Source organism: Frankliniella occidentalis, unplaced genomic scaffold, assembly GCF_000697945.3.
Source record: "Frankliniella occidentalis isolate FOCC.00 unplaced genomic scaffold, Focc_3.1 Scaffold212, whole genome shotgun sequence".
Classification (NCBI taxonomy): domain Eukaryota; kingdom Metazoa; phylum Arthropoda; class Insecta; order Thysanoptera; family Thripidae; genus Frankliniella; species Frankliniella occidentalis.
Window position 1 is genome coordinate 216,041 of NW_026267338.1, and position 14,105 is coordinate 230,145.

At 48.2% G+C, this 14,105-nt stretch overlaps 5 protein-coding genes across 11 annotated transcripts in view; 2 read left to right on the plus strand and 3 right to left on the minus strand.

The window, feature by feature from the left end:
- The window catches only part of LOC113203745 (serine/threonine-protein phosphatase 2A 56 kDa regulatory subunit epsilon isoform), a 29,763-nt gene extending 25,622 nt beyond the window's left edge, over positions 1–4,141 (minus strand). Inside the window, exon 1 of the mRNA XM_026418586.2 lies at positions 3,231–4,141. Within this exon, the coding sequence (XP_026274371.1) occupies positions 3,231–3,375 (145 nt within the window). The 5' untranslated portion in view covers positions 3,376–4,141. The remainder of the gene's footprint in view (positions 1–3,230) is intronic.
- Positions 1,936–7,054, plus strand: LOC113216987 (JNK1/MAPK8-associated membrane protein). 2 transcript variants are annotated; one of them, XM_052272564.1, is made up of 6 exons: positions 1,936–2,147; positions 4,830–5,050; positions 5,129–5,326; positions 5,432–5,601; positions 5,686–5,762; positions 5,837–7,054. In XM_052272564.1, the coding sequence occupies exons 2-6, from the start codon at positions 4,845–4,847 to the stop codon at positions 6,050–6,052; spliced, it is 867 nt and encodes a 288-aa protein (XP_052128524.1). In that variant the 5' UTR covers positions 1,936–2,147; positions 4,830–4,844; the 3' UTR covers positions 6,053–7,054. The 2 variants fall into 2 exon arrangements, with proteins under 2 accessions (XP_052128524.1, XP_026292607.1); XM_026436822.2 differs by lacking the exon at positions 1,936–2,147 and adding an exon at positions 4,286–4,755.
- On the minus strand, positions 6,991–8,724 carry LOC127748596 (serine--tRNA synthetase-like protein Slimp). The gene has a single exon (XM_052272561.1). It carries the CDS (start codon positions 8,722–8,724, stop codon positions 7,342–7,344), a length of 1,383 nt encoding a protein of 460 aa, XP_052128521.1. The 3' UTR covers positions 6,991–7,341.
- Positions 8,630–9,656, minus strand: LOC113203746 (zinc finger protein 593 homolog). The gene is made up of 3 exons (XM_026418588.2): positions 9,430–9,656; positions 9,068–9,168; positions 8,630–8,975 (listed from the first exon to the last, which is right to left on the minus strand). Exons 1-3 carry the CDS (start codon positions 9,517–9,519, stop codon positions 8,744–8,746), a joined length of 423 nt encoding a protein of 140 aa, XP_026274373.1. The 5' UTR covers positions 9,520–9,656; the 3' UTR covers positions 8,630–8,743.
- Positions 9,657–9,933: 277 nt separating this feature from the next.
- Positions 9,934–14,105, plus strand: part of LOC113203784 (AT-rich interactive domain-containing protein 2) — a 26,098-nt gene continuing 21,926 nt past the window's right edge. For 3 of the 6 annotated variants that reach the window (XM_026418652.2, XM_026418654.2, XM_026418655.2), the window contains exons 1-3: positions 9,936–10,570; positions 10,684–10,777; positions 13,260–13,357. In XM_026418652.2, the coding sequence (XP_026274437.1) occupies positions 10,479–10,570; positions 10,684–10,777; positions 13,260–13,357 (284 nt within the window). In that variant the 5' untranslated portion in view covers positions 9,936–10,478. Of the gene's footprint in view, positions 10,571–10,683; positions 10,778–13,259; positions 13,358–14,105 lie in introns of all 6 variants that reach the window. The other 3 variants (XM_026418650.2, XM_026418653.2, XM_026418656.2) reach the window with 2 other exon arrangements.

The window sequence follows — 14,105 nt, forward strand, 5'->3', positions numbered from 1 at the left end:
GGGGGGGGAGCAGCCCTTACGTGAGCATGGTGGCACCAGCGCGCCCAGCAGGGAGGAGGAGGAGGACCAGGGGAGGACGACTCACCTGCAACACCACAAGACCGGCAAGGACGTTAGAGAAAGCCCCCGACCGGCCCCGGCCCCGGCCCGAACCGACCGCGCGTCCCCGGCTAGGCGCCCTATTGATCCCCCGCCCGCCGTCCTGCCGCCCTCTGTACCACCCGCGGGTGCGCGCGCGCCCGTCCTCCAGGCCGGCCGCCCCGGGCAGCTGGCGCCTGCATCCCCAGCCTAGCCGCAGCCACCTGACGCCGTCGGTACCACCCGCGGGTGCGTGCGCGCCGGCCTCCAGGCCGACCGCCCCGGGCAGCTGGCGCCTGGCCACCACGTGCCGCTCTCCTCTGCACCACCCGCAGCTGCCACCTGCCGCCGAGCCTCCGGGTGCCTGCGGGTGCCTGCGGGTGCATGCGGGTGCCTGCGGGTGCCTGCGGGTGCCTGCGGGTGCCTGCGGGCGGGGAGCCCTCTACAGTTCGCCCTCTGCCGCGCCACCTGCAGCCTGTAAGTGGCCGCAGCGCTGGTCCCGAGGCGCGGCTGCTGCTATTAATTAACGCCGACCCGCCCGCCCGTCGCCATGGCGACAAAGGACCTCAACAAGTCCGCGGCGGGCCCGGCCCGACCCGGCCGCGCGTCACTGGGACGGGCCGGACGGACCCAGCCAGGCACACTCCAAAGAAAAGTGTCCCCCAGCGCAGCGCGGTCTGTCCAAGGGGGCCGCACTATACCGCACAAGCGGGCGCCCCGGCGGCGCGGCAACCTCCAAGCGCGTCGCGCGCGGGCCTATTCCCGTCCGTTTTGATTTGCATAACGGCCCCCGGTCCAGCGGCGTGCGAGGCGCGAGGTCCTCCTCCTGCCGCGGGTCCTGCCCTAAGCTAGTGGCGCCGGCCGCGGCCGCCGCGCGAGTTCAACGCACCTGCAAGAGACTTTTTATTAAGCATTTGCTCTGCCCCGCTATCTCCGCGCCTCTAAACCCTGCAATACACACACCCGAGCGAGTGAGTGCCGAGCAAGGAGAGGGCGGGGCAGGGCGGGGCGCGCACACCTGCTGGACCCACTGCGTGACGCGAGCGGGGCAGGGCGGGGCGGCCTTGGTGACGGGTTACGCGCGCCAGCGTGGCTCTGCTTGGCTCTGCTCGCCTCTGCCGGGCCCTGCCCCCGCGGGCCTGGCCGGGGCCCCACTGACTGCACCGCGGTGCGCCCGCTGCACCCACACGGGGGCCTCCCGTCCCGTACCTCCCCCCCCCCCTTCCCCTTCCCCTCGCACGTACAGACGTTACGGCGATAAGAGTGACGCGGCACAAAACGTGACACGGTGTGACACGCCGGCTACAACACACACACACGCAGTCGCCAAACACTCGCCGCCTAGCGCGGGGTCACAAAGAAGGTGCGCAGCGCAAACGCCGTCGTCGTGTACACTGCCATAAAAAAAATAATATCCACTGAAGCAGCGCGCGATTTGTTAGAGTGTCGCGGATTTCGTACGACCGCAGGTCGATTGCACTGCAGATTGACCAACCATCAGGCGTTTAAAGGTCGTATTGGGGGTTGGGGGTCATGCCCACCCCCCCTACCCCTTTTCAAACGTACCCACTGTAAACTGGTTGGCGTTCTTCTTCTCAGAACGCCAAAAATTGGCGTCTTTGAACGCCAATAATTTGGCGACATAAGACGCCAACCAGTTACAGTGCCAGCTCCTGACCATATGCTGATATCACTTTTTTTTTTCCAGAGTGGCGTCTATGAGTAGTCAAAGGAATGTTGGCAGCGGTAGAGCAGATAAACATCTGCCTCTGCGTAAACTGAAGCGCGCCACGCCACGCGGCGGCGGGGCGGGGCAAGGAGGGGGGCGGGGGGTCGTCACTACATCAAAATAGTGCGCACAGAGCTTCAGAGTGGCGAAAGGAAGTGGAAAGTGAGGAACCAAAATGCAGGGGGGAAAAGGGGCGAGAAGGGACAAGCAGTGAAAGTGGCATGACAGGTGGGGTGTCGAGCATCGATTTGGAGCAGCAGGACGACGCCATGGTATCAACAGCGCGCGAGCGGTTTCGAGCAAGGTCACGAGGAGAAGAAGGGCTCGCGCGGCCCGCGGGGTGAGTAAGTAGTGAGTTATGCTCGGCTGGAAGAGAAGGATAAAAGGGGAGAGCGCGGGGAGAGGAGAGAGAAAGAGAGGGATGGGAGAAGAGGAGAGAGGGGGGGGCATTGGCAAGCGCTTCGCTTCCGGGCCCGGCGAGGTGCCTGCTAATTAGTGGGGTACGTGTGCTTCTGCTACCTCCGCAGTGCCAACAGGACAACACTTTCACGGGGCGGCCGGCGGCCGTGCTAACAGGATTAACGCGAATGTGCCATAACTAGAGCAATAAAGCGGCAAAGCCATATCAATATCAAGACCACAAACAGAGTTCTCTAGACATGAATGACTTTTTTGGGTGCACAAGAAAAATAAAGTAAAATGATGGACATGGTGAATTCCCAGAAACAACAAACGCACATGTAAATGGTGATGATGGCAGATGATGTGACACCAAAACGTCAGGCCTCTTACTTCAGGACAGATTAATGATCAATGAGAGAACTACAATGACTACAAACATCAAAAACTGATACAGAACATTTACGTGAAATGAATGGAAAATTAAAAATGATATGTCACACTGCAAAAGATTCTGAGGCAAAATGGGAGATTGATGTTTTTTAAGTAAATAGAAAAAATAAGAGTACTGGCAAAAAAACGTTGCCGAATTCATCATAAAGTTGAAATCACACAAATTAACCCCTTTCAACAAAGATGATCATAATTGGGACAAAGCTGAATTAAATATGATGAGAAGTAGGAGACAATCAAAATGTAGTAGTTCTATAAGGATAGAGTTCGACAAGCAGGCGGCAGCTTTTAATAGGCATTATAATAAGGCTCAAAGCAATGGTTTTTGTTTATTTTCAATTGTGTTAAAGCAATTTACTTATGAGTATAAAATAATATATTTTGTGTAGCTTATCAAGCAAGAACAGCAATTTCCAGCCAATTGCCATAAATGATTGAAAGGATTAAATCCATTATTTACAAACACAAATTGTCTCTCCATCATAGATGACATCTGTCATAAATACCAAACTAAAAACTTCTCCAAATAAACCAAAACAAACAAAAACACTGAAAAATAATAAGTACTCACCTTTGAGATAAGGGAGGGCTTGTAATTCCATTTCTCCAGCATTCCGGTATCTTGATGAGCCCTGCGACTTTTTTTTCTTTTTCTTGAGTGAAGCCTTGGAGCCCCAGGGATCTATTCTATCCACAAACGCGCCTGATGCACTCATTCTCTCCGAGATTCCACTGTTTTTTCACTCAGAATCACACTAACATCACCAAAGTCAGTCTTCACACAAATTCCACTTGCATTCCACTTGACAAATGTGTTGGGGTGGTGTTATCCAATCGGGCTTGTCGGACTTAAGCCAATCGGTCACGTACATAAGGTTTGAGCATTTTCCAGGCCGGCACTGCACCACAACACACCCTCGGGACAGGTGCAGCTGCAGACGGGTGCAGCCAGCTGCAGGTCCACCCTAGCCTAGCCTTGGGCTCGGGCCTTCTTGTTCCGTGCTTCTTGATCGTGCCGCGGGTGGCTGCTAACCTCGGCAGAGCAGGCCAGGCAGGCTTGTGTCGCTAGGCGGACCAAAGCGTAGGCTGGGGGCTGGGCGCCGATATTATTACACTTTTTCAGGCGATCAACACTGCATTTTCTCCCACTGATAAGGTTGGCGTCGCTCCGGACTAAAAGAAGACGGTGGTCACGGAACACGAACGGGCGACCGCCATCACCAAAGCACTACACCTTCGTTCTTGACTTTAAAATGGGCCAAACCCCGACGGACTTCATGTACAGGCTTGCAGTCATGGTTCCACGCAACGCACCAGTCCGACGGGCGTGCGAACAGATAGTCCAGAGGTTAAAAAAAACACACGCAAACACTGTCTGACAAAAACAAATTTGCCGAAAACTACATAAAGCTGAAAATAGTGTGTCGTGAATTGGCGTTGCGTTCTGTTCCGTTCCGTCCTCTTCTCGTGATTAGCGAGAAAAAACAAACGCCTGTCGTAGTTGTGTTTACTTCCGCTGCCTCGTGAGAGCGCGGCTCTCGTGCGTAGCTTTCTTCCCTCCTTTGACGTTCTGCTTCTTTTAGACGTTTATAAAATCGTTAAGGGAATTTTAATTTTAATTTAATAAACAATACAAGCCTATGAGTGGCGTATTTCAATCAACAATACGACTAAGTAATTTCCCCGTTCCATTCAAACCCTGGCTGATTGTAGAATACAACAGCCGTCAGACTCAAGCAGACGACATACTAGAAATTTTTTGAGGTTTCGAGCAGGCGTGTAAACAGATTTGTTGATGAAATCTTTGTGGTGTTTCCCTTAAATTCACATTTTCTGCTTGAAAATGTGGTTTTCAGACCCCACTAAATTTCGTAATTCAATCAGCGTCTACTCTGCTGTCTAAATTCATTTTTATTGTGGTTACTTAAAGTTGTTTGTTCATTACGGTATTTTTTATAAAATATCTAAACAATGTTAGTTTGTCAACAATTTACATCCTAAAGCTTTAAAAGGCAATTGGAGGTGCCCTCCTGTGTACTTTTAAGACTGACTACTGTGACAACTTTTTTCTTGCTAAAAACACTAATATTACCATGGTAATAACTAATTCTTAGTTTTGTAATTGATATTTTAGAGATGTTTATTTCACTTTTGTTATTTTTTCTTGCAGAGTCGTTGTCCTGGTATGTACTGTGGAAGAACTTTACTCGAAAGTAGCAATTTGTCAGAATGCGGAGCCTGTCCAAGAGGGTTCCGCTCAAATTCTTCATCAATTTGCGAACTGTGTAAAGACAATCCAATATTTTATGATTGGCTTTATTTAGGATTTGTTGTTATTACCGTGTGTGTTCTACATTTGTTTTGTATTGACACAACAGTCAGGAAAAAGGGGTAAGCTTTTGAGTTTCCATTGTTGAGCATGTCAGCTAAGTGACAAATTTATTATTTTGATTTGTTTGTTTATTCCAGTCTTGCTCTTCATGTATGCGCTGTAATAGAAACAGTTGCAGCGGCAATTTTAACAGTCTTAGTTGTAGATCCTGTTGGTGAATTCAGTGTGAGGTCTTGCCATACTCATCACTTATCTGATTGGTACACACTCTTTCATAATCCAAGTCCTCAATATGAAAATACTCTTCATTGCACTCAAGAAGCTGTGTACCCATTGTGAGTACCTCTTTCACTGATAGTAGGACAGTAGTCAATAGAAAAGAATTGTCATCTCATAACTAAAAAAAAATCCTCACATAATGCAGTCTCATTAATTTGCAGGTACACCATGGTTTTTATGTTTTATGCAATTGCTGTAAGTTTAATGCTCCTCATAAGACCTTGGGTTGCTGGCCACTTCTTACCAATATCTGGTAAATTGAGCATTTATGCTGCTATGTACTTCTTCCCATTGTTGTCTCTAATACATGCAGCATTTGGTGGTCTTATATGTACGTTTTCATTATTTTTAGTGTAACCGTGTAACTGTGTTTGAAACAAACATATTTCTTAATATTTGTATTTTAATGTTACAGATTTCTCATTTCCCTATATTATAATTGTATTATCTGTCATATCTAATGCAGCTCATTATGCTCTTGAGCTTGATCAGGTAACAAGGAAGAAAAATCCTGACTTAGCTGTAATCAGTAATATTTTGGCTAATGTTTCTCTATTTTGTTTCAGTCTATGTCAGCTCTTGTGTTAAGTACTTTCACAGATACTGGCAATGTTGTTACTGTGTTGGTTCATTGGGCTCTTAATGCATATGGAATCATTTCTATCACACAGCTTACTGAGCCCTTAACACACAGTTTGCTGATACTTCTTGTTCCCACCCCAACAATATTTTACATTCTAACTGCAAGATTTACTGATCCAAAAAAACTTCATGCTGACTGACACGTGCAGTACGCCTTGCAGTATGCGGCAACTCAAGCACCTGCTGTGCTTGGGGGGACAAGGCAAGGCGAAGGACATGCATTTATTCCTATGCAACAATGCAGCAGTTTCCGGGAGTATGTTGTACCTGAACTTAGGGATTTCAGACCATTGGAAGTCTCTTTCCCTTCAATTCAAGCTCGGACAAACACACATGTTTGCATTAGCTAAAAATATTTCATAAAAGTGAACTATCACCTAGGTAGGAAATTCTTTAAATGTGATAATAATTATAAAGTAATCTAAACTTCATTTTTACATGAAAATGCTGATAATCAGGACAACAGTGATAGACATGACAGGTTGTACGTAAATTTCAACCATTGCTGCAGGTCATAGGCCTTGACTAACAGTAAACTTTCATGGTATCAAAATACTGTTTTCGGCAAATCACATGCATATTTTGTAAAGGTTAAAGATGAAGTAGGGACGATTGATTACCAAGTAAAATTGGACTAGACCAATTAAATTTTGAAGCCTGTGACATAGTTGCTTGTTTTTCTTTTCTGTTTAATATATAGTAAGAGTATATCATTCAATGATTTTATCTGTAGTAAGTTAACGAAGGTTATCGCTCTCTAAGTCTTGTATAATATGGTTCAAATTTTATTTTTGTCGTATGAGGGAAAGAAAACACAGAATAACCCTCTTATTACTAGGGTATTATTCTGTGGGTAGAAATCATATTCGCAGTTTAAGAAAATAGAAATTCCAGTTAGAAACCACTGAAATGCTACATTTAAATAAAAACAGAGGTATATAATTTTGGACCATACAGGAAAGACGTAAATGTGGTCCAAAAATAGACCGATTATAGACTTTCGATGTCTACTTACAATATTTGTAGATGTGACAATTCTGACTGGGAAAAAATGTACTTATGATTCATTAGCAGTGTCTTAGGTAGGTATCAATTTATTTACTCTATTCTGAAACACTATATAAAACTATATAAAACTTCAACCACGAGCACAATTAATATACCCAGCCAACACAATCAGCATCAAGATTAACAGCAAATGAGAGTCTAGGATGACAATTTTAATCTATCAACTAATTACAAAAACATATATTCCATTTTGAAATCACTGCATGGAAAATGAAACATACTAGAGCAAGTCTTTTTAAAATTTCATATGTAATTCAAAAATACAGTATAAGTTATTTTGCTGCCAAAGCAAAGATATTGAGCTATAATAATGCACTATGGAATGAAAAGGGAATATCCTTCCCTTTACAATATTGTCAATTTATGCTATAGCAGCAAGGACTTCTGAAGGTAATTTAAAACCACCAGAATCATATTCCAATATACAACCTAAAATGCGAGGAACGGACACAACAGTGCCCGAGATCAGATGTGCAAATTGTGCTGATTTCCCGGGAACAGTTTCACAACATATCAATAAACGTTGACTGATATAGTCATCACAGAGACTCAAACTTCCTACTTCTATATACTTCGCCATATTCTTGGAAAACATTTGAATACTAGCTCTTAAGCTCTCCCATGGTTTGAGGTTTATTGGTGGCAGATAGACAACTCTAAAGTGATAACCTAAGGTTTCATACAGATCAATGATTTCCTTTAAACATGATTTAAATTCTTCCATTGCCATCTCTTTATCAGCGGCTGCAACAAATGTTTCAACAGCTGAGCTTTGCCATGTTGAAAACAATCCATGTAGTTCTTCATCACCGTTAGGGTTATAATGTCGACCCATAGCAACGTATCGCAGAGGTAAATTTTTAACATTTGTAACAGTTTTAGTGTGGAAAGCACAGAACGATGCCAAGGAAGCCCCTCCAACTAAGTGAAGTCTAGCAGTTGCATCCTTAGAGTCAGAATCTTTCTCTAGGGTAAAAACAGAGCTTGCATCCCTAGGATCCAAACCAACACCCTCAACAACAAGGCTTTTGCCAAAATCATAGTTTGACATGGTAATGAAACCAATTTCCTTTAGTTTATCTTGAATTAAATAGCTTAGGCCTATTTCAAACTGTGCAGCTTCATCTTTAAGGAAGTAATAAGAAGAATCATAATACTCAATTAAACCTAATTTGTTAGCAATTTCTATATGGCTAGGGCTATGACTACTGGTATCTGGCTTCACTCCAAATTCGTGCACAATTTTTTCACAATCATTTAGAGGAGTTTCAGGGTGGATATCATTTGGAAGAGCTAAGCCACCTAAAATTGCTTTCTTTTCTACATCCCACAGTTCTTTTTTGACTGAGTTGAGCTTTTCTTTGACTTTATCAAGTTCTGCCTTCAAATCATTTAGAACTTTAGGTTTTTGGGAAGATTTTGCTGCATTAAACTTCACCAAGTTTGCTGACTTATCACTGTCTAATTGTAACTTGAACTTTTTCAAGTTCTCATACTGTTGCCAACTAGACTTCAGTTGAGGGAGGTCAACAGTGAGACCTCTAGACTGTAGATTTTTAATTAATTTTTCAGTGTCCTCAAACCTGCGGTTGAGATTAACATAGGGCGACAAAACAATGCATGATTCACTAGCCAAGTCACCAGTGATATATAATGATGATGTGCATCCTCTTCTGCATTTCTCTGCAGCAGTGTACTGCACACTTCGCGCTACAGGCAAAAGCCTTGCAGATTGGGAAAACATTGTACCAGAATTTCAAAATTCAAGCTTCGTCAGACATTTCATCATCTTCAAGTTTGGCACGCTTGCAATCCTCTGTAATAGGCTTCTGAGTTTCGATCTTGCGTTTTTGAGGAGCTGTATAATTACCTAAGCCTCCTGCTTTTTCTGATTCTTCAATGGTGTATGGTTCCAATTCAAGGGCCTTCATGCGTCGCTTGTGAACTTTAGTCCTGAAGTGCTCATTTAATGCTTGGTCATTAATGAAGTAGCGCCTGAAAGAAGCAGAAAAGACTTAATAAACAAGTACTACAGGGAAGTTGAACAGCAACTTGCCTACAGCAAATCTATAGATATGTTAACTCACGCGCAATGAAGACAGTAAAATTGAGCTTTTCCAGGTTTGTCAGTGTCAACCTGCTGTTTGAGTAGTTTCTCAGCGTTCTCTTCTTTTAAATCTTCGTCAATCTGAGAGGGACAAAGTTGACATTACTGTACCAGCACTCATAGAAACAATTATTATTATTATTTGTTAAATGAGGTACATGCCACATATATACAAGATAAAAAGTCTAATGTAAAAAATAATTTGAAATCGAAAAAAAGTGTCACTGCACAAGATGCGAGAAAAACTAGAAGGACAGATTTAAAACGACCGAGGACGCATGGGGTAGGATAGCAAAGAATTGCGACGCCTATGAAACATAGGTCAAAGGCACAAGACCGAACCTGATCAAGATCCTTCGTCCTCCTCTTCGTGCGCCACTTCTTCTTCAAATGAGTGTCACCGTAGTGGTACTTTTTACGTTTGTAAGTCATAACTTATTAACAAATAATCGCAAGACTTCAGGACCGGTCGTAACCGACACGTGCGCATTGGTTAAAGTTAATGATTTCAACTGCGTGCAAAGCTAACAATACACATGCAGAAATTATTGATAACTGTGTACTACGAGGGTGCCTTCACGGATCACGTTGTCTGCCCACAAGAGTGTGATGTGCGTGGATATCTTGTAAAAAACTACTTACGATGGATGAAAACGGAATTAAGCGTTGACTTACACTACAGTTCCGCCAGTTTAATCTTTCACTCATAAGGATAACGCTTAGTTTCAGAATAAAAGCAAATATCAAATTGACCAGAAAGACCCCACCAAACAACAGCCCGGAACCGTTAGGAAAACACCCAACTACCGCCTTGTCGAAGCGAACATACACCGACTAAGATAGAATTTTCATAAGGCGGTAAACAAGAAGTTTTGGTTTTAAAATCAAAATTCTTATGATTGTGATCCTTGTATGACTTAAATATCTAGCTTTTTTTGTCCGTAGCTCCAACGTTATTCAAAATTTATTCAAAAATTGCATCTTCTTTTAATGCATTAATGAAAAACTTGGAAGAGAACATTTCCGCCACTCATAGCATCCATGGTCGACGCCATCTTGAGCGCAAGTTGCGTCAAGCTTCGGGCCTAAACCAACGTTTGTTTCGCTCCTCCCGTTGTGTACACATTTAAATGGGTTTTAAGGCGGAGTTGAGCTTTCGGTGCTTTCTGGTGCATTTGTGGAACTAATAATGTTAGTTGGAGATTAATATTCTATCAAAATACGCTGGATTTTACGATATATGTGGAAGTGCAACGTTGACTGAGGAGGGAGTTGGGCAGCTTACGGAGACGAAGACTTGTTCGTATTGGATTAGCTTCGGCCGAGGAGATCAGCGGAGAACCCGCAGCCAAACCGTGTGATGGTGTAACTAGTGGTGCAAGTGCTTTATTATGGCCCAGGTTCTTAACAAGGACCCTATCACATATCAAAAAGAACGTGATGGATTTCTACGGGAGCTCCAACACTTCCACGATACCCGGGGGTGAGTACGCCGCTTTGTTTTGGTCTGCCATGGATATGATTTTGGAGGCTATGGCCCAAACAAATCATCAATTTGTCCGTTCGCACATTAAAACCCGTGTTGTTTTCCTGCAGGACTCCCTTCCGAAGAGTCCCTCAGATTAATGGTCAGGAGGTTGACCTGTACCTCCTCTACGTCCTTGTTACCGCGCATGGAGGCTGGTTAAAGGTGAGTTTTGTTTTGTGAAACTTGTAGTTGTGACCAGTAGATTGCTAAATGTGAAGCAACGCAGGGCGAAATTTTACAGTGTATTTTCAAGTGACAGACCTTGTTTCTCTCTCATTCTGGTACGTGTTCCATTTGATAATTACTAGCCACTATGAGAAAGCAAGATTTTCAGCTTTGTTTGAATGAGAATATCCTTAAGGTAGGCAAATTGTTGAGATATGAACTTATGGAAGCTGTAATCATATTCAAGTTGGTTAAGCTAATGATGTCTTAAGGTGCTAGAAATTAGCAATAATCTTCCCTTCGGACATGTCTCTGTATTTTGTTTGGTTATTCTACAAGCCAATTTTTTTTCACAACCTTGAATTGTCGGACTTCATGTCCTCTTCTACAATTTCCTCTACCCATTCATCTTATTTCATAATTTTTCTCTAGTAATGTTTCATTGCAATGAGTATGTCTCACAACTGTTCGAATTCTTTCGATTTTCTCTTTTTGTATTTGATTTACTGTTTCGAATCTAGTCCTTTAGACTCTTCAGTTGTTCCACTGTTTATAGTTTATATTTTGTCAATCAGTCTCTTATCTGTTGTGTATGTCATTTTTTGACTAAATTATTGTTGATCACGTCTGATATTCCTCTCTGCTTACAATTATGTGCTTTGTATAGTTGGCTGTTGTTAGGCTTGTGACTTATATGGCAATCTATAGACTTACTCTCTGCTCTCTTCATTAGTCAAATATTTGCACCACCAGCTGTGACACATATTACCTGTGCTCTTTTCCACTCTTGTGCTTAAACGAGATCTTAGACTGTATGGATCAGGTTTCTGTGTCCAGCACCTGTCACCTGAGGGTGTGGATGAGTGCTTGTGTCCAGGGGGGTGGAATGTGGCTTTGAGCGCTTATGTGTACACCACACTAGAGTCCACTGTAGGACTACGCGACTCGGGGTGCACGGGGGTGCAGCTAGAGGCCTGGCGAGTGCTTAGGGTTGCGGGGCGGGACCGGGCCGGGGGGGAAGGGGGGAGGGGGCGTACGTTATGCAAGCGACCCTGACCGTCCTCACTACAGCTGAGCTCGAGGCTCGAGACCAGGGGGAAGTGGAAGTGAAGTGTCAACGGGGCCGGCCGGCTCCGCGGGGCGGGGCTGGGCGGGGCGGCCGGCCGAGCAGGCAACTGCTTTCCCGCCAAACAGTGGCGCGATGCGAGTCGAGCCGGGTCCTCGAGCCGTGCCGGGCCCGGGGCGGGTAGAGCAGCGCGGAGCGCGGAGAAGCGCGCCTGGCCTGGCGCAGCTCTGGCGGCGCGGTGCTGGCGCGGTGCGGCGCAGCCCGCAGCCCGCGCAGCGCCGCGCAGCCCTGGCCGGTGCCGGGCGCGGGCGCGCGGCTGGTCCCATGCCATCCATGCCCCAGTGGGCCAAAGGCGGGCGGCTCGGGGGAGGAACACTTCGCTGGCGACCGCCGCGCCGGTGAGGCCGGGGCCGCCGGGCGGCTGGGCTTGGGCCCGGGGACACAACACCCCACCCACACGCGGCCCGCCGCGGGGGTTGAGGAAGGGCAGGGCTCCGCTTCTCCAGGGGTGGCCTGGACATTAGCCGCGGCCGACCGGCAAAGAACCAACTCACATGCCAAAGGGAGGGAGGGGGGGAGGGACATTTGCAGATCCATTAGTGCACTGGTCGGGGGAGGGGGGAGGGGGACTGCAACCCGTGGGAATTGCACAAGTGCAGACTTCCCTCCGTGTCAGGCCGGGCGCGACGGGCGCCTCGTGGTCTCGGCCGCGCGCGCGGCGCTTCTGCCCGCTCCGCTGTGCCCTGCCCTGCCCTGCCTCCACCGGGCTGGTTCTGTCCCGCCGCGCCCCGCCACAGCGGCGCTAGTCAGCTGATTGGGAACCGGCGGCTGCGGCCCGGTACCGCCGTCGAGGCAAGGGGCGTCCATTCCCCCCTCCCCCTCCTGTTCTTGACCTCCGCGGGGGCCCTGCCGCCGGGGCGGCGCGGGTGTAGGGCTATCTGGGCTATCCGCGAGTGTCGGCTCGCCGAGTGCCCCACAACAAGGGTACTACACCTGCCGGGCAGGAAGCCTAAAAGCACCACTCCTTTAGCCGAGCAGCGCACCACCGCTATTTGGCCTGCCCATTAGCTGTCAAATCGGCTGCGTCGCAGTAGCTTGGCCAGCAACGCCGGAACAATGCAATAAAATTTTCCAACACTTGAAAGCATGTCGGATTCCCACTCGTCGGAGTACAGTAGGCGCTGGCATTGGGCGCGATAAAGCCGAGTTTTCTCCCCGGCGGCCGCGCCGCGCGGCGAAGGTGCGCGGGGAGGGTTTTGCAATGCTCGGCGCGGATAAACCATTAAACTACTCGCCGCGAGGGGAATTCTCGCTCGTTCTGTACGGCCTCGGATCAACATTCTCCTCTGCCGCAGTCGCAAAGTCTCAATCTGTTTCTTTCGCCATTCATCAACTCGACTTTTCTTGTTGCAGGTCAACTACAAAAATGAGTGGGACGACCTTATGGACCAGTTCAAGCTGCCGCAGCAGTGTGTCAACGCCGGCGTCGCGCTCAAGCAGGTGTACCTCAGGTGAGTAGTAGACGGTGGGGCCGTGAGAGGCGGCGCCGCGGCGGCGGTGCGGCAACAGCGCCCGGGCGGGCCGCCCCCCTGGCGTCACGCCACTGCCCGGGCACATCATAGACCGCACGCTGGTGCAGGCCCGGCGTGCAGGCGTGCAGCCCGCGAAGAGGGAGTCGCGGGGTCCCCGTGACTCGAGGAGATGCGCGATAGATAAGCCGAGAGCGCCACCGAGACGGCCGCCCAACCTTTCGAGGACTTTGTTTGCTGGTCTCGTCGAGTGCTCCTCTGCTGCTGCTGCTCCGCCTCTGTTTCTCTCTCGCGACGCGATCTCTCCGTTCGCCCCACTCCACCCACCCCCTCGCGAGGCGTGAGCCAAAGCTGGGGCCGGCCTGCTCGTGAAATGCGAACGGCGGCGGGTTCTGGCCTTTATGGCCAGGCGGGTGAGTCACGCTTTTGGCGCGCGACGCTGAATAGTTTCCCCTCACGCGTGACTGTCACTCGCGGGGCGGGGGCCCCGCGGCCCGCCGCCGCCGCCGCCGCCGCCGAGGAGGACGCTGACGGCTGACGCCGCTGGGGAAGGACCATCACGGCGGCGGCTCCCCGGCCGGCCCTGGCCGCGTGCTTGGTGCAACAAGCGGCTGGCCTACTCGTGCCTCCCGCGGCACGCCGCCCGGCCGAGGTTGTCGACCCGCTCTCCCCGCGACCGACTTGTGTTTTGGTTCCCCTCCCACCACCCGCCGCCCCTCCCCTCCCCAGC

Coding starts and splice junctions, on each gene's coding strand:
- LOC113216987 (XM_026436822.2), top strand. Junction 5,051..5,128: donor ACAACAGTCAGGAAAAAGGG/GTAAGCTTTTGA, acceptor TGTTTATTCCAG/TCTTGCTCTTCATGTATGCG. Junction 5,763..5,836: donor ATGCTCTTGAGCTTGATCAG/GTAACAAGGAAG, acceptor ATTTTGTTTCAG/TCTATGTCAGCTCTTGTGTT.
- LOC127748596 (XM_052272561.1), bottom strand. CDS start 8,724: ATGTTTTCCCAATCTGCAAGGCTTTTGCCTGTAGCGCGAAGTGTGCAG.
- LOC113203746 (XM_026418588.2), bottom strand. CDS start 9,519: ATGACTTACAAACGTAAAAAGTACCACTACGGTGACACTCATTTGAAG. Junction 9,169..9,429: donor GGACGAAGGATCTTGATCAG/GTTCGGTCTTGT, acceptor TGTCCCTCTCAG/ATTGACGAAGATTTAAAAGA. Junction 8,976..9,067: donor TTTTACTGTCTTCATTGCGC/GTGAGTTAACAT, acceptor TGCTTCTTTCAG/GCGCTACTTCATTAATGACC.